This window comes from Ursus americanus, chromosome 10 (assembly GCF_024610735.1).
Source record: "Ursus americanus isolate L20-20 chromosome 10, mUrsAme1.1.p, whole genome shotgun sequence".
Classification (NCBI taxonomy): Eukaryota; Metazoa; Chordata; class Mammalia; order Carnivora; family Ursidae; genus Ursus; species Ursus americanus.
In genome coordinates this window covers 56,862,107-56,890,092 of record NC_142136.1, presented here as the reverse complement: position 1 = coordinate 56,890,092, position 27,986 = coordinate 56,862,107, and the positions used below count along the sequence as shown (strand labels likewise).

The 27,986-nt window shown below is 46.4% G+C and overlaps 1 protein-coding gene and 1 long non-coding RNA gene across 4 annotated transcripts; one reads left to right on the top strand and one right to left on the bottom strand.

The window, feature by feature from the left end:
* The first annotated feature begins 29 nt into the window (after window positions 1–29).
* On the top strand, window positions 30–16,747 carry LOC123791854 (uncharacterized). Of its 3 annotated transcripts, none has more exons than XR_015725960.1 (7): window positions 30–116; window positions 2,939–3,124; window positions 7,895–7,996; window positions 8,856–9,001; window positions 11,672–11,761; window positions 12,467–12,565; window positions 15,948–16,747. It is a non-coding gene; the product is annotated as an uncharacterized LOC123791854 (long non-coding RNA). The 3 variants fall into 3 exon arrangements; XR_015725959.1 differs by having other exon boundaries at window positions 15,945–16,747; XR_015725958.1 differs by lacking the exon at window positions 15,948–16,747 and having other exon boundaries at window positions 32–116; window positions 12,467–15,443.
* Window positions 16,748–21,006: 4,259 nt separating this feature from the next.
* On the bottom strand, window positions 21,007–23,097 carry MLNR (motilin receptor). Its single transcript, XM_045796747.2, has 2 exons — window positions 22,203–23,097; window positions 21,007–21,419 (listed from the first exon to the last, which is right to left on the bottom strand). The coding sequence occupies exons 1-2, from the start codon at window positions 23,095–23,097 to the stop codon at window positions 21,007–21,009; spliced, it is 1,308 nt and encodes a 435-aa protein (XP_045652703.2).
* Window positions 23,098–27,986: the final 4,889 nt, after the last annotated feature.

The following is a 27,986-nucleotide window of genomic DNA, read 5'->3' as shown; positions in this document are numbered from 1 at the left end:
CTCGGCGCAGCCAGTGACGTAGGAGCCCGACGGCCACTTCCGGGCGCCTCGTGTGTCGTATTAGGGAGGCGTGGACGCGGTGGCGGAGGGCTAGCCCTCCAGGGCCGGCTGCATGGGTAAGGACCTTTGTGCAGTGGATCGTTTGAGGCCTGACTTTAGCTGTCGATGTTTTGGCTTGGAAGTCCCGGGTTGTGCACACTCTGATCGAGTGGTGAGGCCTGCGCAGACTTGAGAGTGTGAAGGGGAATTGAAATGGAACGCTCTCCCAGCTGTCTGTCACGGTGGAGATCTTAGAGAAGGGGGAGGAGGGGCTAGAGATGTGGGAGCTGGGCGGTCCGGGTGGTTATCGTCAGAGATCGGCCAGTCCTTAGGAACTCAGTGCCTGGGACTACCACAGGGACGTTCTACTTCTCTTCAAACCCATGACCTCACGAGGTCCAACTGTAGGGGTACCTGGGTGGCTCAGTGGGACTCTTGGTTTCAGCTCAGGTCATGATCTCGTGGTCGTGGGATCAAGCCCCCTGTCGGACTCTGTTCTCAACGTGGAGTCTGTTTCAGATACTCTCAAGCAAACAAACAAATAAAGTCTTTTTTAAAAAGTCCAAATATGATTATGAGAAAGGTGGGGGTAGGAGGAAGTAGCAAGTGGCCCCTGGAAAGTATGGGGAGTGCCATATTGACATTGTAGGTTTGTGCCCACTGCATTTTATTTGATTATTTTGTGAGTGTCCCAGGCATGACTCAAAATGAAGCTCCTCCCCGGTGACTCAGAGCCCAGTTTCCCTCACCATCCCCTTCTGTTATCACAACTTGAAATACTGACAAATAGCAAGACATTAAAACAGCTTTTCGAAAGCAAAAGCAGAACGTTATTAAAATTAATCATTTTGTAAAGGATTGAAGTGGTAATCTTCAGTGATAATGGGTATGGCTTATAGTTCCTTAATTTTCACTACTATATAGTATTTAACTGTAACTATATACCACAATTTATTTATCCATGATTGAGCCAAGAAACATTTGGACCATCTCCAATTCTTTGCTATTGCAAATAATACTGCTATAAACAAAATGTTTAGGGACTATGCTTAGGAGTAGAATTGTTGGGTTGTTATTGTCAAGTTTACCAGATAATGCTGAAAATTTTTACAAAGAAATTGAGCCAATTTATATAGTTCTACATCACCACTAATTCTTGGTATTGTCAAACTTTTGATGTTTGCCAATCTGGTTGGCAGAAAATGATATCCTGTGGTTTTGATTTTCCCTGATTTCCGCTTTGGTCGAGCATCTTGTACGTTGGTTGGCCATATGTGTGTCCTCTATGCAACACCTGTTAACCATTTTTCTCTTCGGTTGTTTCTTGTTTCTTACTCATTTGTAAGCATTCTTTATATATTCTGGATATTCATTCTCAGTTGGGAGTGTGTATGATAATTATCTTCTCCCATTTGCCACTTGCTTTTCACTTACTTTATTATGTCTTTCAGTGCACAGTTATTTATTTTAAAGTGCCAAACCTACCAGTAATTCTCTTTCATGGGTTTTATGTCTTAGTATCTTTACAAGATGTCTTTCCCACCCAAGGTTATAAAAATATTCTTTTATATTTCCTCTGAATGTCATAAGTTTTTCCTTTGACATTTACATCTGCATGCATGTAGAATTCATTTTGTGCATGGTGTGAGGAAGGGGTCCGATTTCATTTTCCATTTGGGCACTCAATACCAGCACTATTTCCTCATTGATATGCAATATCACCTGTGTCATATATCAAATTTCCATACACATGAGTCTGTTTTTGGGGCCTGGTATATCATTTGTTTTTTGAGTCTGTTTTTGGGCTTTGTACTGCATATCATTTGTTTATTTACCTCCCTCCCCCCAAAAAAGACCTTATTTTCTTCAAGAATTTCTTGGCCCTTTAATCTTCTGTGTAAATTTAGAGTCATATTGTCACATTCCTCAAATATCCCACTGGAATATTGATTGGAAGTGCATTGAGTTTATAGATCAATTTGAGATATATAGGCTTCCTGATCCTGAACATAGTATATGCGTGTGAACATGGTAGATTGGGTTTTCAAAAAGTTTCAGAAGGATTTATGATTTTTCCACAAAGATTTTACATATATTTTATGATTTAATTCTAGGTTTTTTTGTTGGTATTGTAAATGAAAAATTTTTTTAAATAAACTCTACCTGCAACTAGGGGCTTGAGCTCACGACCCCAAGATCAAGAGTCACATGCTCTACCGTCTGAGACAGTGAGGCACCCTGTAAATGAAATCTTTTTTAAAAATTATATTTGTAAGTAATTGTGGCTAATAAATAGAAATGCCAGTGATTTTTATATATTTATCTTATATTGAGCCATCTTGCTAAAATTTCTTATTAATTTTAATACTATTTATTTTTAGTTTCTTTTGTTTTCTAGGTGGAAACGGTATCATCTATAAATAATGACAATTTTATGTATAGCTTTCTAATATTAACCTTTTATGTCATTTTATTGTCTTACTGCACTCTAGGATGTCAGGGAAATATTGAATAGAAGTTATGGTAACAGGCATCCTTTCTTGTTCCTGATTTAAAAGGAAATGATTTAAAATAATTTTTTTAAAGGATTTTATTTATTTATCTGTCAGAAAGAGAGAGAGAGTGCACACAAGCACAAGAGAGCAGCAGGCAAAGGGAAGAGCAGGCTTCCCTCTGAGCAAGGAGCCCAATGTGGGATTCAATCCCAGGACCCTGGGATCATGACCTGAGCAGAAGGCAGTCGCTTAACTGACTGAGCCACCCAGGCGCCCCAGGAAATAAAGTTAAACTTTAAAGTATGGTTTTGCTGTAGGCTTTTTCGCTGTCCTTTTTCAAATTATGCAAATTCCTTTCTATTTCTGTTTTTTTTTTTTAAAGATTTTATTTATTTATTTGACAGAGAGAGAGACAGCCAGCGAGAGAGGGAACACAAGCAGGGGGAGTGGGAGAGGAAGAAGCAGGCTCCCAGCAGAGGAGCCTGACGTGGGGCTCGATCCCAGAACGCCAGGATCATGCCCTGAGCCAAAGGCACACGCTTAACGACTGCGCCACCCAGGCGCCCCTGGTTGTTTTTTTTTTAATCACAGTAGGTGCCTTGTATCACCTTGAGAAAGTTCTTTCTCTACTGGCCTGCTGAGAATTATTATGAATGGATGTTGAGTTTTATCAAACATATCTTATGTCTGTTCAGATGATCCTATAGTTCCTCTCCCGCAGTTGATGTGGTGAATTATACTAATTGATTGCTTGATTTTAAATCCACTTTGCCTTCCTTCGGTAGACTCATCATGGTCATTGTGTGCTGCTTTCTTATTCACTGCGGGGTTAAATTTGCTAATATTTTAATTTAAGATTTTTTAATCTATGTTCATGAGTGAGTTTAGTGTATAATTTATCATGGTCTTTTTGTTTGGTTTTGATGTCTTGATTAGGCTACCCACATAAATGAGTTAGGTAGCGTTTCCTATTTTTCTTTTCTCAGGAAGAGTTTGTATAAGGTTGAAATTACTTGTTCCTTGAATGTTTATTAAAACTTACTTGGAAAAGCCATTTGGGCCTAGTGCTCTGTAAGGTGGAAAGACATTTCACTACGAATTCAATTCCTTTATGGGTTAAGGGACTGTTCAGACTATCTTTTCTCAGTCAGTTTTTGGTAAGCTATATTTTTCTTGAATTTTGTTCATTTTATATAAGTTTTAAAATTGGCATAAATTTATAAACTTTATAATAAAATAATTTTTCTAAATGTACAAATTTATGAAATGTTCTCTCACTATCTTAATTTCAAGAACTTTCTGAACTCAAAAATAAGTAAACAATCCAATTAGAAAATGGGCAAAAGACTTGAATAGTCATTTCATCAAAGAAGGTATAAAATGACAAGCACATGAAAAAAATGTTCACCATCATTAGCCATTATGGAAGTAAAAATTAAAACCATAATGAAAAAAACCATAATGAGATATGGCTGCATATATATTAGAATGGCTAAAATAAAAAGTACCGACAGAACTAGATGTTGGCAAGCATGCGGACAGCTGGATATCTCTTATATTGGTCTAGGGAATATAAATTGGCACAGCCACTCTGGAACAGTTTGACGATTTCTTATAAACGTGCTTATTTTATCACCCGCAATCACACTTCTGAGTATTTATACTTGAAAAATGAAAACTTAGGTTCACACAAAATTCTGTACATGAGTTTCATAGGAGCTTTATTTGTAATAGCCAAAAACTGGAAACAAGCCAGATAACCTTCAGTGAGTGAACAGACAACAAACTGCGGAACACCCTGGCCGTGGAATACTACTCAATAAAAAGGAAGGATACATGTGTCAACTTGGGTAAATCTCCAAGACATTATGTTGAGTGAGAAAAAGAAACAATCTTAAAGGGTTATGCACTGTATGATTATATTTCTATGCCATTCTCAAAGTGAAAATATTAGTGATGGAGAACAGATCAGTGGTTGCCAAGTGTTATGGCTGGGAGAAGGGTACCACTATTAAGAGGTAACACAAAGAGGGTCTCTGGCTGGCTCAGGGGGCAGAGCCTGTGAGTCTTGATCTCGGTTGGTGAGTTCAAGCCCCACATTGGGCAGTAGAGATTACTTACACACACAAAAAAGAGGTAACACAAGGGAGTTTCTTTGTGTTGATAGTTACTCAGACCTACACATGTGATAAAATTTCATAGAGCATACACCTAAAACCAAAAAGAGTGCATTGAGAATTACTGAAATCCAAGTAAGGTCTATACCTGAATTAATAGTACTGTACCAATGTCACTTCCTGGTTTTCCCAACGTACTATGATAATGTAAGCTATCATTGCAGAAACTTGGAGAAAGGTACATAGGAGCTCTCTATTATTTCTGCATCTTGTTTGAATTTTAAATTCTTTCAAAATAAAAAGATACCGGTATCTGTATCTTACATATGTGTATGTATATGTGATTATATATTTAATATTATAATATATTAATTATCTTTAATCTCTGTGAGTAAAATCTACCTTTAGAACAACCATTAGCTTTGTCGCTCACTTCCTTCTTTTTGGGTTGCTGTTTTCATTCCATTTTCAGTCCTGTAATATTTCAGAATTGTTTAAATACTCTATTTTCTTTAATTTCTTGCTGGTGCAGCCATATTTTATCTAGCGTTTTTGGGTGCTCTGTAACAAATTTGTTTGGGCTATCTTATCTACCGTATTACTGGAAATAATAGTTCTGCTGCAAAGAAGAATAAGGGCTAAAAAGGAATATAAGACAAATGCTACCTAAGTGCTAAGAAGTGGACAAGCTCAGTTCAGGTGAGCACAACAAAGGCTAGCTTAATCAATAAAAGGTTTTAAAAACCAATAGATAATCTATGGAAAGAACATGGACTTTGATGTCAGATAGATAAACTGATGTCTCTAACCACCCACGCTCTTTACTAGTGAACTGTGAGTTAGCTGGGACTCCGTTAGCTGTGGGTAACAAATATCCACCAAATCTCCGTGGCTTGCCACAACAAAGGTTTCCTTCTGGTTCACATTACATGTGATAGCACTGTTCCCGGGGATTGACTCAGGGATCCAGGCTAAAGAAGCAGGCTTTGGATAGTCTTTTCTCCTGGGAGAAGGAAAACAGATGGTCGAACTACGTGATGACTCCGAGAGCGAGTCTCATGTTGAGCCAGACACCCCTGAGATGGGATGCATAATCCTGTTTCAGGGACATGCTGAAAAGGCAGGTACAGCAGATATCCCGACAATAATGCAGTATTAGTAAACTTCCTTTACTAATCATGGATCCTTTTCCTGTTACTTCACGTCTGGTCAGAACAAAGAACTCCATATCCCCTTTTCCAGAATCTGCAGTTTTCGACATTTTACCACATTTGTACCTTTTTTTTTTTAAATTCTTTCTATTACATTTGCACACCTCCCCACCCCCACCTCATTCTTTTTCTGAGTCTTTGGGAGCAGGTTACAGACACTGTGCCCAACCCCCCAAAAAAATTCCAGTATGCATTTCTCCAAAACAAGGACACTCTAACACATGCTCATCCAACAGCCCAAAACGAGATCAGCGTTGATGGGTCACTACAAGGCAATCCACAGGCGCCATTCAAATTTTGAAAAGTGTTTCAACACCTGTCATTTCCATTCTAGTTCAGCTCCCATCCAGATTCGCTGAGTTTTGACCCTCACTATTTTCCTTCAACCTGGAACATTTCCTTCGTCCTTCCCTCTGTCTCACAACATTAACAGTTTTAAAGGATCTAGGCTTTTCATTCTGTAAGATTCCTTTCCACCGGGATCATTCTGATGCTTCCTTACGACCAGATTCAGGCCATCCATTCTTGGTAGGAACGCTACAGATCACATCAGGGGGCAACTCAGTGTTCACATGTCCCAGAAATGGTGACGCCAACCTTGTTTATCTGGCAAGTTAGCGCCTATCAGGTTTCTGAAGTCACCAGCAAAGTCATTATTTTTCCCTCTGTAATTGGTCAGTATTTTGTGGAGAGAAATCCCCCCAATTATGCCAATGTCCTATACCCACTAAACCTCCACGTATCAACTTTAGCATCTGTTAGTGATTCCCACATGAATTAACCACCATTGTGATGGCTGTCCGGTGGTGATTTCTTATTTCCATCATTCCTCCTACATATAGTTGTCATTCTAAAATAAGAGTTTTTCCCTCTTCCGCATTCATTCATTCATTCATTCATTTGTTCGTTCATTTATATCTGTATGGACTTGTCTTTCCTATTTTATTCAATGAGCTGTAATCTGTTACCATTTATTTTAGTGCTCAAATTGTCCCATATTTTATGAAATCCTCTTTTATCCCTTTGACACATCCCCATAAGTCTTTGAGCACTTCCTTACATTCTAGGGCAACAAGATGCTCCAGACGCATTTTCTACATTCCCTGCACCAGACGTAGAGCTGACCATTTCCCCAAGGGGCCCTGGTTCCTCTTAGTGTTTAAAAACTAAGATCTAGGCAGTTAAGTGTGCTATGTCATTACTACTAGACCTCTGAGAAGCTAGATCTAGAAAATATATGAATATCTATATACGTATACACACATACTCATGTATCTCTTTTAGTAGCTATCTACCTCTCTAAGAGTTCACATCGACACCTTCAGTTCCAAAGTCCAGCACATCAGGGTTATTTCTAGCCTCTCCCTTTGTTGTATTTGCAAATCTCCTCTCAAACAGCAAGAAACCTGCCTCCCATTATTTCTCTTTCCCTTTCCTTCTCCCCTGCCCCCAAGTCCCCTAATCTAATTTCTCTAGCACATTGGTTGCTCCCTTGAATGCCCCACCCCTGTTGCTGCTGCCTCCACAGCCCCTTTGGCCTGCAAAGGAAGGGAAGGGAGGAAAGGGAGGCTGTAAAATGGCTTTTTGACTGAATTATTCAGAGAGGGAGGAAAGAAGACAGGAAGGGAACGAGGGAGGGAAGTACGGTGATAATACGTTTATCACAAATTTTCCTGAAGACAAGGGACTCCTGGGTGGCTCAGTTGGTTAAGCGTCTGCCTTTGGCTCAGGTCGTGATCCCAGGGTCCCGGGATTGAGCCCCGCACTGGGCTCGCTGCTCCGTGCGGAGCATGCTTCTCCCCCTGCCTGCCACTCCCCTAGCTTGTGCATTCTCTCTCTCACTCTCTGACAAATGAACAATAAAAATTTTTTTAAAAAGTCACAAATTCTCTTGAAGACTAAAGGATCCCAAGTAGCACAGTGCTCGGCAAAGAACAGGTGCTCAGTATCATTAATTATTGTCCTTCCCTTTTTTTTGTCTTTCATTTGTTTATTCTCTCTAGAAAACCTGAAACTTCTCCTTTTATCCTAGGTCCTGTGTTGGGAATGTAAACATTAGCAGTGTGTTTATTTGGACAGAATCTTCTCACAGCAAAACGAGCTGGGGTTCCATGGAGCCGATCACAAAGACAAGGTATCTGTACCGGGTTTGTGCTACTGTTGGCGTTGGCCGAGACCACATACCCGACCTGTAGAAGAAAATGTCCCTCACACTCAACCTTGCTGTCCGACATGGAAGGCACATCATAACCAGTGACTGTCTTCTGCAGGCCTGGAGATACGGTGCTGGAGACTGCTGGTGCCCAGTGCACCCTAGTGGACAGGAGTGGCCCTAATGTGGTCATTTCAGTCAAAGATGTAACCATCAACAGCACCCTGAATCCAGAAATTAAGGTTTCCTGAACAATTCTCAGAAGGCAGTTCCTGGCAGCACTTAAACCCCAAGGAAGCAAAGAGAAGCCTGAAACAAAATCCAGATGCCCTTCACAGAACATTCACTTTGTTACGGAGGGCAGTGCTGCCAGAGAGAAATGACTTCTCAGGCTCACCATATGTTGTCCCAAATGGTGTCCTCAGAAAAGTAAACTTGGTGCCATGTAGATTAATGTGCTGCAAAGTAAGACTGTCCAGGAACCCTGGGAATGTCTGTGCTTCCATGAGGTGGGAAGGACTGGCAAGCCCACTTCCCGTACTGCCCTGAGGCCCCCTGCCACAAGGCCGCCCACCAGAGCCTGGGCACCACAGGCCATCTCCAAGCCACTTTTGGGTCCCCATGTGTGTGGCACCCTCTGGACTGGTTTGAGTGTTTCTCAGCACCCCTGAAGAGGTTCTGTAATTAGACATGTTAGAAATCAACAGAAGACATTAGAGGGACAAAAGGGGAGGGAGTAGAGAGGGGGCTGATGGAGTAACGGCTGTGCATCAGACACCTTATGTAACAGTACTGATAACAGTAACAGTAGTATCTTACTATTTACTATATTCTGTTCTAGGTACTGTACACATATTATGTACACCTTCCAGATGCCTTCCAGCAGCCTCGTGAAGTGGGTATCATTATTGTTATCGCTACTTAGAGGAACCAAGACATGGAGTAACTTGCCCAAGCAGTATAGCTTAAAAGATGTAGGAGCACGATGTAAGTGTGTACTCCCCCATCGGATACTCCCAGCAATTCTGTGGTTCAGACTTTTGTCCCCTACATTTTACAGAGGAGGAAACTAAGGCCGTCGGACCACCAACATCAGTGCCACTCAGGAGCTTGTTAGAAACGCAGAATCGGGGGCCCCACTTCAGACCTATGGAACCAGAAGCCGGACAGAACCACTGGCCAGGACCAGAGGGCTCCAGCAGGTCTCACACTTGCACATGTGTAAATGTCACCCAGAGAGTACGTTAAAACCCCGATTCCCGGGGCCAGCCGCTAGAGATTCTGAGTCTCTGGTGTTTAGCAGTAGTATTTTGGCTCTCTGTAGAATTGCTTTTGCAAAGTACTTTTTGGTATCACATTATCTACCAACATTAGCTGATGTTAAAAAGCAAAATTTGCATGCTGATTAAGGCATAAGTATCAAAGTTTTCTTTGGCTTGGGGTTGACATACTTTTTTAAAGGCCCAGAGAGTAAATATTTCAGGCTTTGGGGACCATTCAGTCTCTGTCGTATGTCATGAAAGCAGCCACAGGCAATAGGAATGATTGGTACAACTCTAACTCACCCCTTCAGTTGGCTTATAGCAGAGAACCTCCGGTGATCTCACTGAGAGCAGTGCAGCGTGCATTTGAAGAGAGGATATTTAAACACTTGGAGAGGAAGGGACTCTTAAGTAAAATAGCTAATACTGTGGGAGAGGAAAAACAATTTTTCTCTACCCTTCTAGGTTCTTGGCTGAGAACCCTCTCACCCCTATAATAAAAGACAGATGAACAAGAAAAACAAACAATTTTAATTATGTATATAAGGGAGCCCCACAAAGATACGAGACTCAAAGCCAGCCAGGCAATGGAGACTCGTATACTGTCCTGAGCTAAGGAAAAGGTTAGGGGCTGGGGCTTCAAAGGGGAGGAAGACAATTCACAGGAAGATGTGAGGAGCAAATGTTTGGTAAGCAAATGTTTGCTCTGCCATGCAGGTAAGTCGCTCAGATGAAAAAGCTTTCTCTGGTTATAGCTCTCTTCCTGGTATGGGCCCCCTTTCTAATTTTTTTAGGTAGTTAAGAAGGAGGTAAAAAGCTTTTCCTGAGACTGCTGGGCCTCGATTATCTTCAGCTCAAAGTAATCTGCATGCCAAAGTAGCACATTCTGGGACGGCGTCTTCTGACCCCCCTCAATACAATATTCCTGGTTAACTTTCTTCAGGCTGACTCGTAACACCTTTTCCACTGGGCTATAAAATCCTAATCCTTGATCAGTTTCCACAAGATAACTTCTCACCTTCAGGGCTATAACTTGTCACTACTTCTATCAAGTATGTGCTATTAATTTAAAAAAAAAATGTGAGAAGCAATCCTCATTTTATCATTTTCCAGATGTGGAGTAATTTTTCTCATTGGCATTATGAGAAAAGCCCCATGAAGTTGAGTACTGTTTGCTGTAAAGATTTTGTTGAAGACATAGTTTCCTAGCTTACAGGATGTCATCTTGGAGTACCCACAGGATAAATTCTCCTGTCTGCTGTGAATCATGTAACCTTCCTAACCAGACACCGGGAATGAGTTTTGTGTCCTCACTTTCTCCCTGGTATAATCTTATTTTATCTACCCTCATTTGTATTTATTTCCTACTTTCCCCATTAACTTAATTTTTATCTTATTTTGCGCATTTTTGTAAATTGCCTTATGTTCTTTTTGGAATACAAATTTATTTAAATAAAGAGTATGTTCAGATTGGAGGATTCTTTAGTTTAGTGTTCCTTGAGAAGGAAGAGGAAATGAAGCTAATATTTGCATACTCAGAAAACAATACATACGATGTCCTTGACAACAACCTAAATGTCATATACTCACATTTACACCATCCATCTGATGACAAAAGTTGTCTGTTCTTAGTTGGTATGTATATCACACGTATCTCATCTAAAGGCATCTAAATAATCTAGACAGTTACTCTGCAGTATTTCTCTTTTGTTTTGTTTTCCAAACAAAATTCACATTTTATTAGATTGAAATAAACTGTGAAAAATGTCCTCACGTAAAAGCAATATTTTCTGTATTATTCCTAGATAAACCACAAAACTTATTTTTGCAATAAGACCCGCTTTCCTGGTTATGTCTATAAATCAAGATGATGTGATAGATGTTGGTTAAAAAAAGAAGATAGGGAAAACCAGACAAATCCGTTATCAGTGTCTGTGGACCCAGGTCTGTCGTGCTCGGAAATTAGTGCTTCCCGTACATCCGCTAAAAAGCTGACGGCCCAGTTAGGGTGTGGGCATAGTAAAGGGACACACGCAGCAGCAACATGTGGGGGGCAACAATGGCTCGTGCTTCCATTTACAGTAAAAGTAATTTATCTATTTACATCCCGTTGAGGAAGACATAATCTACACCGAAATCCTCCTTAGGCGAGCGCACGGTTTCTGACGCTATATAAACCATTACAGATTTTAACAATATACTTAAAACACACTGTACTTGCATTGAATTCAGACGCTTCATTGCCTTTTATAAATTATTTTCCACCCCTTTTACCCCCTACACCCTCAACATTTTTTTCTTCCAAGAACTGATGACTCAAATCCTGGTCATTAGATCAACGATAGTAAATGTCATGCCCCAAATGATTTCAACCTCTCCATTGTGCCCCCCGCAGGAATCACATAGAAATGAAACTCTGCATTTTTAATACTGTCTTCCTGGAGAACACAGGACATGTGTGAGTTCAGACCATGGCCATTTACAGGTGAGCGCTCAGTGACTAACAGGTTAGTGGGAGGCCTGTAGGCAAATTTGCCTTCACTGACTAAAGGGCCTGGATGTATCTTACAGCTTTACCTGCTAATAACTGACAAAAGGCATCCTAAAACATTCTCTTAGATATTTTCAGTGATTTCTGAATTAGCTTTAGGAAACTCTGACACATTTATGTGTTTCTATCATGAAATCCAGGTCATGTTTTGTATTGAGTTATAGCCACAAGACTTGATCTCTGTTCAGTCCATGTTTGGGGTACGTTTTGTGATGCTTACATCCATGCTCCTCAGTCTTCATCCTGGGAAGAATCCACAGGACCTTAAGCAGAATAGAAACATTGGGAAAAAATATATAAATAACAGGTAGATATAGAGCGCCATAAATTGTGGACAGAAGCTCTTTATCTTTCCCTCTGTTTGCACTGGAGCCTAAGGCAATGAGGCTCCACGGAGAGTACGTCACTTTCTACGTGTCGACGTGGTGTTTCTCTGACCTGTTGAGGCGGCGATCCCATGTCTTCCACTGTGAGAACACTGAGTGCTTAGAATAACCTCGAAGGTGACTTAAGATTCTAGGTTAACTTAGCAAGTCCTGTAGAACTTCCCAGAACGTTTTATTGAATTTCATGTTTCATGGCCATATTTGTGGCATCCTCAAACTGAAAATCGTAATAAAATTCACTATTTTCCATCAGTTCACTCGTGAATGTGACACCGTAGCCAAGCTGCTGGCTGCCGTGAAGATGCCAGATGTTTGCTGCCGGGTTTTTTTCCCCCCAAGGGCTCTCGTTAAGGTAGGACATGTTTAAGAATGACAAATGGAACCAATGCAATAGAAATCCGTTAATGTACTGAGAGCCCAATGCTTGACCTGCCATAAAGCTACTCCTTCCAGCACGTGTGTCATTCTTCATACTGTCTCTATATAAAACAAATGCTTGCAGGAGCGCCACTTAAATTTCAAAAGTATCCTGTCTGCCTGCCTCTTGAGGAAGGCCCATTTCCTTCCATGATGCTACCTTTCTTCACTTCTCTGAAAAAAAGGCAGACACGACATTGTCAAATCCGGAAAGCAGTTGCAGTGATTGTTGGAGAAAAAAGAACAATCTTGCCCAGTTGTTCTCACCACAACAGACAGTAAAGCCTGACTTTCCAAGAAGATCCGAGTGTGTTGATATCTTAGGAACATTCTCTAAAAGCCTGGTTCACGGGGCTTTGATTTTGGGAGGAAACTCCCTGTGCCTGACCGCATCCCTGCTCCATAAGCAGCCCCTGCCGTGTGTGTATATGGAGGCCACCACACATTGGGTGGACAGGGAGAAAGACTGATTCTAACAAGTGGAAGCTAGTAGGATAGGAACTGAGGACAATAATGCGAGTTTACGCTGACTGAGGATTACCCCATGCCTGACGGTGTAATACAAGTACATTGTATTATTAGATATTATGTATACGTTGCAATAAGTATGTAATTAAACATTCTATTGTAATACCACAATGCACTAAGTTTTTAAGAAATCAGTCTCTCTCCTTGCCCAAAATGTAGAGTATCCTCCATACACACCTAGGAACTTTGATCATGTCCCAGGACATGCCAGACAGGGCACTAGGCGCTTCGCATACCTTACAATACAACTTCATTATCCTCCGTGGTCTCAGCTGTCACACAGAGCGACAGTTTTTCAGGGGAGTCCCCCTCATTGTGAATTAATAGGTCACTTGACTATTTCATTCAATCCTTTCTGCAGGAAAAGAAAAAATCAATAAAACCTTACAAAATTGTCTATGTCTGTATAAAGCACCCTGAGCAGGTTCTCTATATAAATTAACTTAACTCAGTTCAACACCGTTTTATTACACACCGTGTTCCAGGAGGTTCGGAATCCGATGCTTCTTTCTTCAGTTTTGTGATTTAAAAAACATCAGGGTGGGTTACAAATCCCCAGCAGCTAGGTGGCAGGTGCTTTCCCACTGCAGGGAGGTTGTGCCCAAGACACAGCAAGACAGGCTGGCTTCTGGACACCCTGCCCAGAGCGGCCCCAAGGCCAGACCCCCCTAAACCCTGTTGCTCAGCAACTGTTTTCTGTGTAACTTACCATTGTCTGGATCCTGCCCCAATGCTCTGTTGAAAGGCTCTCCGGGTTCTTTCCTTTTGCCATATCCTCTGGCCTTTCCATTGCCATCATTCTAGAATCACCAGATTTAACAAATCAAAATAACAGTGTCCAGTTAAATTTGAATTTCAGATAAATAATGAATGATATTTTTAGTATAAGTACATCATATTTATTAAACTTATACTAAAAAAAAATTGTTGTTCATCCAAAATTCAGATTGAACTGGGCATCCTGTGTCTCATCCGACAACCCTACTTTATTCGCTTTGTGTCCTCTGTGGTGTGTGACCCTATAGCCTCCAATCCTCCTCAAAACTCTCTTCTTTTTGGGTTGTCTCACTTTTGTCCCTTTTTCTTTTTCCTCTCCTTCTGCCTGGTTCGGTGACTTCTGGAGCCTGCAATGGGACCATTAGTAGTATCCCCAGGCCTCTCTTTTGATCTCTGTAAGCTTTCTCTTTGGTGAGGACATCTATTCCTATCACTCAGATCAGAGGTTCCCAAAGGATGATGCCAGATGAGCGGCAGAACCAGCGCCTGGAAACTAGACAGAAATGCACATTCTCAGGCTCCAGCTCAGATCTACAGAATCCAGGCTTGTGGAGGGGCCCCAGCAATCTGTACTGTAGGAAGCCCTTCAGTTGTGTCTGATGCAAGCTAAGGTTTGAGAACCCCTGGTATAAGTGACGACTTCTACGCTCTGGACTCCCAAATCTTTTTATTGGCCTTGATTTCACATCCTCTAGCATTTCAAATTGGAGTGTTCCGTGAACTGTTAATATATGACAGAAAAGGCAAAAATAAGCTGTCTGGTCAAATGGGGTTCACATGGTATTGCAGCATATCTTAAAGGTATTTGACTCTTGGGACTTACTTCCAGAAGGTTATAGAAACACAACAGATGTATGGCTTCAGTGGAAACAGAGCAATCAAAATGGACTTCATTATTGTCCCCCGCTAAATCACCTCTACCTCCGATGGCCTGTTTCTTTCACAGAATATCAATGTTCTCCTAGTTAAGTTTAAAATATTGGAGTTATGACTCCTCTTGTATCCAATCAGCCTCTGAGTTTTAGGGACTCAGTCATGATATTGTTGGAAGGTAGGAGAGCAAGGGTGACTCTCAAGGGTCAAGCAAGCTGTTGTTGTGGCTCAGAGTCAAGGCTCAGGAGACACCTCTTCACTGGGACCTGGAGAACAGCCCATCCACCCCAAAGGCAATTCTGACTGATCTCAGCAACAAGCACCAATCAGAAGTCTGGTAGACAGCTCCAGGGCTACCCAGAGAGCCACAGTGACATGAGGTCAAGGAATTAAGGGATAGAACCCAAGACCCCAGGAACACCTGGGTGGCTCAGTCAGTTAAGTGTCTGCCTTTGGCTCAGGTCATGATCCCAGTGTCCTGGGATCAAACCCCGCATTGGGTCCTCTGCTCAGCGGGGAGTCTGCTTCTCCCTCTCCCTCTGCCGCTCCCCCTCCCTTGTGCATGCTCTCTCTCTCTCTTTCTCTCTTTCAAATAAATAAATACAATCTTAAAAAAAAAAAAAAAAGGAACCCAAGACCCTAAGAGCTATGAAGAGCTGAGCAGGCCTGTCCTGGAGGAACTGAGGAAGAGGGCAAGGAACCAAGTCAGGTATTGAGGTCAAAGAAAAACAGAACATGCTTTGAAGAACTGAAGACTGGAGGCCGGGTTCCTGAGATGAGTGGCCATGGAGAGGCTGGGGCCAGCCTGGCCTGCAGGAAGAAGGATCTCTGCATTGGTGGTGGCTGGGCCACACCCACGGGGAGAGGTTCACGGGACTGAAGAGCTCAGGTACCAGGGAGTCACTACCGGACCACAGTCATGAGCTTCTGCCAGAACATAAATGACTTCCACATGAGTCCATCACCAAACCCACTTTTAGTATCTTTATTCACTATCTTTGTATCTCTTCCTTTATCCTGGGGCCAATAAGGGGAAAGGAAGGAAAAGGGCGGGAAGGGGGAGTGGGATAGGGTGAGAATGGAAAAGATTGCTGTAAGGGACATCTTATTGATGGTTCACAACCTTGTCTGCACAGTAGAACCGCCTGGAGAGCTTTCAGAGCTACATCCGGATCCAGTCCCCGGAGACCCTGATGCTACAGTTCTAATCTCCGGATTAATGCTGCTCGAGCTTTAATGTGCATCGGAATCACCTGTGGATTTGGTTAAAATGCAGATTCTGATTTAGAAGGTGTGGGATGGGGCCCGAGAACCTGAATTTTAACAAGATCCCAAGTGATGCTAATACCTCTGGTCTGTGGATCACATTTTCTGTAGCACAGTCTATAGCAGAGGTGCTCGGAGGTCTCTAGACCACCAGAATCAGTATCACCTGGGAACTTGAGAGAAATGCAAATTCACGGGCCCCACCCAGACCCACTGAATCCGAAACTCGGGGTGGAGCCCAGTCCCCTGTGCTTGAACAGGTGTGCTTGATTCCGACGCAGGCTGAAGTTTGAGAGCCACTCTTGTAGAGAATCAACGGGGGGAATAAAAAGCCAGAGGGAGGGGCGCCTGGGTGGCACAGCGGTTAAGCGTCTGCCTTCGGCTCAGGGCGTGATCCCAGCATTATGGGATCGAGCCCCACGTCAGGCTCCTCCGCTATAAGCCTGCTTCTTCCTCTCCCACTCCCCCTGCTTGTGTTCCCTCTCTCGCTGGCTGTCTCTATCTCTGTCAAATAAATAAATAAAATCTTTAAAAAAAAAAATAAAGCCAGAGGGAAGGGAGCTGATATTCGCTCTAAGGACAAAGTAATGCATTATCGTGCAAGTAAGACAGAAACAAAGATCAGGTTTTATTCTGTTTACATTACAGTTATGAACAAATATAACCATTATAATAAAATTAAGACATAACTTTGAAACCTGCCTGTATTCACTTTTTTAAATAATCTTTTTTTTTTTAATTCCCATATCATCACAAGTAGTAGAAATTCTTCGGAACATTTCTGAGACGAGCACACTCACTGCAAAGACGGGAGAAAGGAAATGTCAAGGTGTGGCCTTCTCTGCGGCCCGCGGGGTGCAGCTGGCACGGACGCGGGAAGATCAGGCAGGCAAGCCTGGCGCTGGGCACTGAGCAGGGGCGAAGGGAGGCTGGCTGCGCTGAGGCCACGGCGTGGTTGGGGCTCCTGGCCACCAGAGGCGCTGACCCTGGTCATGTCACTGCTTCGGTGTCACACTCTACCCTACAAGTGCACTGCTACGTCTGGGTGACAGTAAATATCCGTTCCCAAACCGGCCTCCCAGGCTCAGCCTCCCCCAGCCCTGCTTGGTCTCTTTATGCAGCTCCGGCTCCTGGGTGCGTCAGCGCCCTTACCTCCTGCTCTTCCGCCCCTCAGAGGCCCCTTCCTGACTCCTTTCAGGCCTTCGCTGCTGTTTTGTGCCTTGGCTTGTGTTGTCTGGTAGCTGGGATCATATGTCCCAGACACCTGTTCACTTGGCCTCCATCTCTGTCCCCCTGGGGTGCGGATCCCTGTCCCCTCCCGTGCGGCCGGTGGAGGTCAACACGTGTTGTCTACCTGAGCAAGAGAGGCCAAGGGGAGTAAAACCTGGTTTGTCTTCAAACCCTGGGAACCAGTCACCGGCCAGCAAACGTGCTAAGTGCTGTGAAAGAGATTCAGCCGAAGCATCGCACGACTGCCCGTGCACACTCGGCCCCCCTGGTCTGGCTGGCACTTTTTAGCCCTTATTTACACAGGTGTCTGTTACTCTTAAAAAAGCGTGGGTTGTTTCCCTAAGAAGGGGACAAGCAGAGTCTGTCGCTGTCTCTTCCTTAGAGCTTACATGGCGCAGGGGACGCGCTGAGCGTCAGGCCACAAAGCACGCCCTTGCTCCAGGACAGAAGCTCCCGTGCTCCCAGGACAGCAGGCTGACTTCTGAAGGCTGCTCAGACCTGATGCCCATCTATGTACTAGTTAAGAATTTAGAATCTTTAGAAACTTGGCTCGCGATGAAACTTGGCCTCACATCTATGTTTAAGAAAAGCCTTTTTTTTTTTTAAAGATTTTATTTATTTATTTGACAGAGAGAGACAGCCAGTGAGAGAGGGAACACAAGCAGGGGGAGTGGGAGAGGAAGAAACAGGCTCATAGTGGAGGAGCCTGATGTGGGGCTCGATCCCGAAACGCCGGGATCACGCCCTGAGCCGAAGGCAGGCGCTTAACCGCTGTGCCACCCAGGCGCCCCTAAGAAAAGCCTTTTTAAAGCTCCACTTAAAACACTTGAGCTGCACAACCACGAACACTTCCAACCCCAAAGCTTCCACGTGCTGGCAAGTGTTCCTATTACAGGAGTAGAAATGGTCAGGAGGGGCCGTGTTCATACATTTAACATGTTGCCCTCTCACGTCCCCTCGAGGGCTTGTGCAGGGGCCTCTAGGTTCCCAGGAGGTGCTGTGCAATAGTTTTGAACACTTCCTCAGAAGTGGAATTGTCTCCTCTAGAAAAGGGAGGAATGTCTGTGAATAACACCAACGTGATACTCTGCCGGCCCATCTGCTGTAAGCGATCTTACTACCCTGTGAGCTAAACCTGGGTTAGTCCGGATGACACAACTACACATTTCTAACAAGAAAATGCCATTAAAAAGTAGGTTGATTTGGATACCATGACATGGATTTATCTTTCTAGCATCTTCTGTCATACACGAAGTCTAACCCTGAGTCTAGTCTGTCATATACTTAGCCTCTGCTTGGTAAATATTTGCCACGTGAATGAAACACAAACCCTTCCCCAAGGCTGATGCCTTACCTAACAAAAACATTATCGCTTGCGGACAGCAGAGAGGGGTCAAGAGAACCTTGCAGGGATGTCAGCCCCTGGAGGGTGTGGGGAGTGGCTCTGGGGAACAGCCTCTATGACACGACCCCTATGGAGAGGGAGGGTTCAGGATTGCAAACCACACTCTCCAATGATCCCTGACCAGCCACCCTGGGTGTTCCGAGGACTCCCCTCTCTTGTTACAGAAGGACTCTCTGCTGGGGTAGAGAACAATTTTCGATCTTGGAACAATTTTTCAAATATTCTTGACTACGACCCACAGTAAGAACACATTTTATTCTGTGAACCAGGAAAGACAGGGGCTAGTATATAATTGGAACAAGTTTTACAACATAATAGTTCCCCTTACCGCACATGATGGCCTGGTTTCTCTCTTCTCTTCTTGCCCCACTCCTTCCCATTAAAAAAAGTGACCCTGTCCACTGATTTCACAGTCCATTAAGGGGTGAGACCGGCATTTCCAAAACAACTGCACAGCGATCTGAGGAGGGATGGGCTTCGGACACGCCATCTCAGGTACCCTGTGGTGAAGGAAGGGGGATCCTCCCCACCCCCACACCTGGGAACGCACTTAGGTCACAGGAAAGTGTGACAGAAATCCCTCTCTTCTGGAATCTGACTGAAAAAGCTCGAAGGAGAGGCCGTTGCTTCTATATCTACAGTGCACTTAAGATAGCAGGAAGGTTCTTAATCATGACCTTCCATGGAGGAGAGGCCTCATCTGACTGCCCCACAGAGGAACTCCCACGAGCAGAGACTGTGTGCGGCGGCAGCTCCAGCATAGCCTACGAAGGGCCACCAAGCAAAGGAGTGCCCGGGGCACAAGGCTGGCATGTCCACTGTGAGAACCCTGCTGGCTACAACAGTGTTCCTCAGTCCGCGAGGTTTCAAAGAGTTCTTGAGGAGGGAGGATGGGGAGATGGCCCCAACGACTTGGGGCCCCTGATGTGATGCATGCTGTGGTGACTCTCAAGGAGGGGGAGCAGTGTTAGTGCCTTCCTGCCATATTTGACCACAGCGGCCTTTTGCAAACAATCACCAAATACCTGCAGTGTCCAGTTCAGGGACTGCCGCCCCAAGGGGCCACTATCTGCTTCTCCCTCGACTTGGCTGAGACACAGTGCAGACCAAAGACTTCTTCTCTGCTGTCCCAGTTAAGGACAGGGCCAGGGTGTTAGGTCCCTTCACGGGGACTTGAAGGCATCACTGTGTTCGGTTAGTCAGTGTAGAAATGACAGAACTTTGTCAGCACGTTGCGCGGACTCTTGTTCATGGATTCACCATTCGTAGTTTACGACAGAGTGCTCTGTGCCCTGCCCACCTCCAGGGCGTGCCATTCATACAGACCGTGGAGTGAATGAGGCCCTTTGTGGGGGGCGGAGCAATAGCAGCCCTCTGAAAACAGGTGTTTTAAACTGTGAAACACAAAACAGCGACAGAGTTGTTGGTCGGAATGTCTGACACATTCTCTTTCACCCTTGATTACATCCATTGACTCCTGTGTTTTTCAGTAAGAGCCTCGTGTCAGGGTGGGAGTGGGTAAGAATCTTAAAGACTGGCGTTCAGACTCAGACCCACCAGTTCTTGTCTGAGACATCTAAGACTCGATTCTGTCACCAGTAAAACAGGAGTGATGATAACACGTAACCCACCAAGCTGAGGCAAAGTCCTGCTGCTGCTCCCTGCCCTCAGACTTTGGTGCCCAGGGCCCCTACCTTGAAGCCATGGCACCAGGCAATCCCAGGCAGGGGAGCAGTCTCGGGGACAAGTCGGACACTTGCTTACGCACAGCAGTTCTGAAAGACGGTAGTGTCCCTCAACTCTATGATTTGTTCTCAGCCAGGAGTGAGGTGGGACCCCTGAACATTGGCCTGTATCCAGAATTCCTTTCACTTGCTTCTAAAAAAATTTTGCTACCTTATGTAGGCATTAAATAATTTCTTGAATAAAAGCTCTAATTATCCTGGGTTCCTTGTATATGCACCATTCTATGTATATCCAGAACATGGAAATACAAATACACCCCTGATCTCAGAGGTGACAATTTTCATGGCATCTCTCTGTATGACTTATTAACCAGAAAATGAGCATTCATATTTCCTAAGTCTAGGAGAACGAAGACTTAGAAAACCTCCCCAGAGCACATTTTGTGATGTGGGATTTCCCGAGGCTGAAATCACCGTCCTTGAGGGGCACACGGAAGGTGGTTAAATTGCATACCTTGGTTTAAAAAAAAAAAAAAGTCATACTGACAAAGTTGCTGATCAAAATGCAGATGACTCTCCCCAATTCTTCCTAATGGTCTCAGTTCCCCGCTGTCAGTCCCTATTTCCCCACAGACCTGTTTTCCCCGAAGTCCCGGCATCGTGGGAGGAAGCGACTTGCTTGGCCATGCTGGTCGACAACGTCTGTACGTTGGCGCTTGTCTCTGTGTAGCCAGCCGTGTCTCCTCCTGTGTCCCCCTCCGTGTCCCTGCTTCTGCAGAAACTTCTCTGTCTGGACTGTCTGGACTGTCTGGCCAGCAGGAGCTTCCGGGCCGCTGCTCTGTACTTCTTGGAAATGAGGTTGTAGAGGATGGGGTTGATGGACGCACTCAGATAGAAAAGTTGCAAAGCAACAATGTTAAAGTACTGGGAGAAGTTCATCATCCGAGAATCTTCCGTGTTTATGTAAATGATTCTGCCGACGTGGAAAGGCAACCAGCAAACTATAAATGCCAGAACCACCACCACTGCAAATCAAGACACAGACACCAGAATTAGCTAAAGCACCCGAAAGGGCCCCCAAGAAACCATCCACAATAATAAATAATGGCAAACAAAGTAAATAAAACTCGTACCTAGCCGAATCCCACCCCAGAACAACGACTGCAAACAGCATCCATATTTGCTTTAAAACTGCATATACACCTTATCAAGGCTGGACATAAACCAGAAGGAGAAATTTCTACGAACAATCTGTTCTGGCAGCCTTCCTTCCACAAACCTGCTTCAGAGATATGTTCTCTGTATTCCGCTGAAAGGAATTCTGCAACAGGTCTGCACAGTCTTTTGTTCCGTTTTGTTTTTTTGATATGGGCATGGTTCACTTTAGGTTGCAGGTTAACTTAACATTAAGTTTTTGGGTTTTTTTTTTTTTTAAAGAATTAGCTTAATGTGCTCTACCCCATCTTAAGGGTACTACGAGTAATTCACATCTGTGCCATCTAACAGAGACAGGATGTTGGTTTACCCATCCTGGATCAGCCCTGCTCACGGATCCAGCGGCTTTGGAAAATCATTTCGGCTTAGCGGACCCAGGCATCCCACCCTCAGGGGCGCCCTGGGGTTACCCAGAGCTATCAGAGGACTGGAGATGGTTTTCTCCGGAGACGGGCAGGACGGGCAGGTGGAGGCTGGAGCAAAATGACACAAGGAATTGTAGCGAGAAGAGGCGTTGGGAGACGAGGGGAAGGGGACGCTGCCTGGACCGCGCGCGCGTTCGGTGTGTTTGGAACGGAGGTGGCGCCACTTACGCAGGACGCGGACAGTCTGCCGGTGGCCCTTCTCGCGCCCGGAGGCGGCCGGGCCTCGCAGCGGCCCCCGGCTCCTCCACAGCTCCCGCCCGATGAGCCCGTAGAGGACGCTGAGGCACAGAAAGGGCAGGAAGAAGTAGGCGGTGGTGACCCACAGCATGACGCGCAGCGCGCCCAGCTGAGATGGGTTCGGCCGGCACTCACGACTGAACAGCGCCGCGGCAGCCGCGGCCTCGGCGGCCTCGGGCCCCGACGGCGGCGACAGCGGTGGCGCCCGCGACGCCCCGAGGGGCGACGGTGGCGGCCAGGTGCGGGGCGAGGGGGTGCGCGGCGCGCTGCCGTTAAGGTCCGGGACCGCGGTGACGCCGGGGTCCTGCTCGACGCCCACCAGAAAGAAGAAGGGCCCTGCGGAGAGCAGCGCCACCGCCCAGAGCGCAGCGATGAGTGCGCGGACGCGGCGCCGGGTGACTAGGACGCGGGCGCGGAGCGGGCGGCAGATGGCGAGGTAGCGCTCGATGCTGAGCGCCGTCATGTGCAGCAGCGTGGCGTAGGTGCAGCCCTCGCCCACGTAAAGCGAGAGGCGGCAGAGCAGCTGCCCGAACACCCAGGGCCGCGAGCGCCAGAGGCGGTACAGGTCGAAGGGGAGCCCGAGCAGGATGAGCAGGTCGGATACGGCCATGCTGCCCAGGTACAGGTTGGTGGTGGTCCGCATGTCCCGGTAGCGCCCGATCAGCAGCACCGTCACCACGTTGCCGCTCACCCCGACGGCGAACAGACCCAGGCACACGGCGGTCACCGGCACCAGCGCCCCCAGGGGGAAGGGCGAGCAGAGGCGCTCGTCGCACGGCAGCAGCGCGCCCTCCGCGCCGTCGCTGCTGTTCCAGGGGCTGCCCATGGACGCGCCGCGCCGGCGGACGCAAGGCCACGCTCGGCGCCCCTCCGCGCCGCCGCACCCCCGGCTGGCCGCGGGGGCCGAGCGCAGGGCCCCGCTGGCGAGGCGCTTCCGCGGGCAGCCCGCGCACAGCGGCTCGCTGGCCCCTGTCCGCACTGGCCGAGCTCTGCGGCGCCGCGCGTGGGGACGCGAGTCTGCAGGGTCTGCTTTGAGGCCCTCTGGAGCGGCCGGTGCGCAGTCTCCGCCCCCGGCCACCGCCCGCCCCACTCCCGCCCCACTCCCGCGCTCTCTCTTTGGTCGGTCGCGTGCCAGGGAGCTTCCCTCGCCGCCGCTGGAACACGGGAGGCGGCCGCAGCGCACGAGTCCTGCCCCGTCCAGGGAAGGACTGAACCCCGGCGAGGTGGGTTGCTGAGCTCAGCGGAGCGCGGGCGCTTTGGGCGCTCGAGTGGAGAGGGGGACTTTCTCAGGGACCTCGGCTGATGGCTGTGTCCAGGCGGTTAGGAAAGGCTGACTCAGTACTAACAGGAGAGGTATTTAGACCGCAATCTAGAGTCCCCTCCCGGGTTCTAGTTATGACTCTGCAGCCGAGTGATCTGGTCTACCAGTCCCAGCCTCGCCCAGCCCAGGTCTCTTCTGTAAGTTTGCGAGGAGTGGAGGGAGTTGAGCAGGTAATTTCAGCCATCCCTTAAACCCCTGAATCGGTGGGCATGACCATGTCTACTGGTTTTAAAGAACAAGGGTTAAGTATTAACGTGTGTGTTTCAGTGCTTATATGTGCTGTATTGTTCCTATGCACAACATATTTTATAAGTAAAAAAGCAGAGTATTTGCCAACACCAGAAAGAACTAAAATTCTAGTGTGAAGACTAAAACTGATCTATGAGTCAGTTCATTGTGGTCTTAATGACAATAGCTGAGCCTTATTGAGTGCTTAGGGTGTATTTGGACCTGTGCTTTCCATTTAATCCTCATGTCCTTGGGAGCTCATTTTACCCTTGAGCAAAGTAGGACTTGCTTGTGATTTTATCTCCTGGTAATATTCACACCACACACACAGGAGTCTTGGAATGCCTGGGTCTTCCTGTGGATGGGCTGGTCCTCCAGTGCATCTCAGGCGTCCCTCACACCGTATCCTTACCAGGACCTGGGAGACCTCCTGCATCTCAGCGGCAGTCATCCCCTTTCTGACCTCCACCCCTGGCTTTCTAGCTCACTTTCTCTAATACCTCAACTCCTGCTATTATCCACCCACCCTGGGACCTCAGATAGGTTGCTCAAGTCCTCACTTCCCTACCTGACCCAATTTAAACTCCCAGTTGGCAATTCTAATCACTCCCAGGCAAGCACCTCGACTGCTGTGCTCTTTTATCTGTTGTCATACACGCCCCCTTGACAAGAACATAACCGCACTCCTGGCTAAATCGAATCTTCTGCCTACTTTGTGCAACCTCCCAAATAGTGGTTGAGTTGTTTCACTTGAAATTCACTACCTCCGGCATGGCCCTTCATTTTTCCTTGGCTATCCTCATACTTACCTATTGCACTCACTCTCCCACCCTCCAGACCACCCTTTTGTGTATCCTCCTCTCTCCTTAATTCCCAGCGCCTCCTCCTTCACCCTCAGTCTCAGCTGGTGACCTGGATTCTAGGAAAGAGTAGAAGCAACGGAAGAAAAATTCTCCATGTTCCCACCCGAGGCCCCTCCTCTCATTTCCCCCCATATGCAGATGAATGAGTAGGTGGGACTTGTTCTTGAAGTCAGCTCTGCCCCTTCTTCCTTCACCTCTCAGGGACCTCACTCTAGCAGTTCTCTCTCATGCGTCTTCAGAATTTCTCCCTCTTCTGGATCATTTCCATGTATCCAGCAAAACTCCTCAAGAAAGTGTCTATATTCAATGTCTTCACTTCTCTCTCCCTCCTTCCACCCCCAAACAAAGAAAATGTAATTTCATCATCTGCTGTTGATCTGATTTTCCCCTTGAGCGTTCACTGGCTGGGGAGCAAGAGCCAATTAATTATTTGAGTAAAGCCTAGTCCAGTTGGAAGATTGGAACGGTCCCTCTAAGTGGTGTTCGGTTCTGGAGAACATACTTATTCCACAGGCTCGTCTTCCTTCCCTGCCTTTCCCTAGGGGAGCCCAAGTGTTTCGGAAGGGAGGTCAGGGGCCTTGAAGGTCCTTATGAAGTAAAAGGGAGGGGACACCTAGCTTCGTGTGGGTTCTTGGGAGTACCCAGGATTGGCATTTGCCAGATTCCAGTTTGGTGCCCCCTTTTTGCCTGGCCACTGGGTGCTCTGCTAACCCCAGAGGAGCAGTCTGTGGTTAGTGAATTTGTGGTCTCTTTTTTTGACTCAAGGGATGCTCCCCAGAGTACCTGATACCTTCCCCTTGGCTCTCACGGCTGCAGTCCCTGAGGTTCTTCCCTTTTCTCCATTCTGCCCCAGAGCCCAGTCTGCCCAACCTCTGCCGAAGGCTCCTTGCTCCTTTCCCCACCCGCCATGGCAGCCCGTGCCACGCAGGCTCACAAGTGCCACCTACACCGTCTCCCACTATTCTGTATACTCACTCCCCATTCAGATACTCCCCTTCTTTGTTGTGTTCTCTCTACACTGCCTGTTTCAACTGCCCTATTATTTAACCTACTAAACTCTTTGTTGTTATCTGCCCCGCCCCTTCCCCTCCCAACGTCCTGTGGTCCCCTGGGCAGGGCTTTGAATCAGTACCTGGTACAAAGTGAGAATTTAATAAATATTTGTTAACTCAGGGAATGAATAAGCTTCTGCAGAACCAGGTACCATTATTTTCTTTACAATTCCCAGCAATTGAGAACAGTACTTTGATTATAGTGGGTGTTCGGTAAGTGTTTGTTGATATTCTGGTTCCAGGTAGGATAGTGACATGGAGAGACGGGTTCACAGCAGGCTTTGCCTACATCGTGATGCGGCAGCTCAAGCAGCACCCAGTCTGTCGGGCAGCTCCGAATCCTTATTATAATGGCTTGGCATTCCATGTTTTAGCAAGAAATGGGATGAGATATCTGGAGAAACACTAAATCTGCTTTCTACTTTGTATTTCTAAGGTTACCCACCAGCTTACTGACTTCATACTTCATCCGATGGGAAGAAGAGGACGTCCTCAGGTGTGTGGAGACCTCTCCCCTCTCCGTCATGAGTGTGTCTGCACCTGGTACTTGTGTGGGGTGATAGTGAGGCCAGGTCTGGCCCCACTATGGCTCTGTGTCCCTGGAAGCAAGAGATTGGTATCATCCATAGGCCCTTGGCCCCTGCCTGGAGGCCTCATAGGTTGGCTTTTCGGCGGGCTTGGATGTCCTGACTAGAAATAAAGCTAATGCTGGCAGTGTGCAAGGCACTGTTCCAAGTATTTGCAAATTTTAACTCATTTAATCTTCAATAACAGCATTATGAGGTGGGTCCCATTTTATTTTATTTTATTTTTTAAAGATTTTTTTTTTTTAAGTAATCACTACACCCAATGTGGGGCTTGAACTTACAACCTCAAGGTCGAGAGTTGCCTGCTCCACCACCTGAGCCAGCCAGGCGCCCCTCAGTATGTCCATTTTATAGGGGAGGAAAACAAAGCACAGAGAAACTATCTCTGTAAGTGGAATCACTGTCTGCTTCTCAAGCCCGGGGGGCCATAACCACTGTGCCATGAGGCCTTGGGCTATACAGACCAGAGCACTACCAACCTAGGCAGTGGTTGGCATGTTCTGGATTCTGCTAGGAAACTGTCTTTTAGCACATATTCCAGATATGAACTGGACAAATGGAAGGTTACAGAAAGTTTCAAGGAGCATTAGGATACACCCATAACTTGCCATTTACCTGTTGACATTTATAAAAACTCCACAGGTTTAATACCCGCTTCTCCACAGAAGAGCAGGATGGGAGGCAGAGGCTGAAAGCTGAATGCACACAGCAGTTGTGTGTGCCATTTCCTGGCACCTGGGGTCTGTAGGAGCCAGCAGGTGAAGGAGGGGCTGGGTGTGAGGCCCACATAGGCACCGTGTGAGGGATGAAGCCTGTGGAGTGGGCGTCTGTCAGCCTGGATTGCCACCACCTTTGGGGAATGTGGTCTCAGAGCTGCCAGATCTTACCATGTTGCAAGACAAGCTGAAAAGCTGGAATGTCATGTGAAATTTCCCACCTATATAACGTTGGCTCAAAACACTACGAAATGCAGAAAAGGCCAAGGGCCTGTTCTGGCCGAACCTCACCTCCAGAACCTCACCACTGCATTGACCCCGGGCCTTAGGCTTTCCCAGATTTCTCTCTGTACAGCAGGGACATGGCAGGGCACATTCAGGCAAGACTCTGTGGGCCGCACAGATTCCTAATATGCTATGATTGTTGCCGCAGCAATTTTCTCAGAGTCCTAGTTTCTCCTAAGAGAGACAGGCTCACCCTGGCAATGATTATCAAGGGTGGTGGTGGAAAGGGACCAAGTCCCTGTGGCGTGTGGCCGGGAAGAGGGTGTAGGACTTGGGAAAGACCCTCCTGGAGATTCCAGTACCCCTTTCCCAACCCCAGTTGGTACTCCCTGGTCAAGAAGGACCGTCCCGGCTCCCATGCTCCAGCCACTCACCCTGGGCCCAGTGGGACTCCCCCTGGCGTGCTCTCTCTGTGCCATGCTGTGGTCGGTGGCTTCTTCTGCACCATCAGCCACCGGAGCCCACTTGGCAGACTTGGCGATGCCACATGTAGACTTAGACAGCTAAGCCCCCCTGTTTGAAGTGTCATACCACCCTCGAAGCTAGGGAGGTGCTGAGACGTCAGCCATACTGCTCCGGACTCCTGTAGTAGCCAAAATCTCAGTATGTTCTTGAAGAGGAAAATAAAAAGGGAAAACTATAAGCATTGTTTGTGACGCAGCT

What these genes read in the sequence shown, in the direction of transcription:
- MLNR (XM_045796747.2), bottom strand. Translation starts at nt 23,097, where the DNA reads ATGGGCAGCCCCTGGAACAGCAGCGACGGCGCGGAGGGCGCGCTGCTG. An exon ending in GCAGACTGTCCGCGTCCTGC is followed by an intron (nt 21,420 to 22,202) that starts GTAAGTGGCGCC and finishes CTTGATTTGCAG; the next exon opens with TGGTGGTGGTTCTGGCATTT.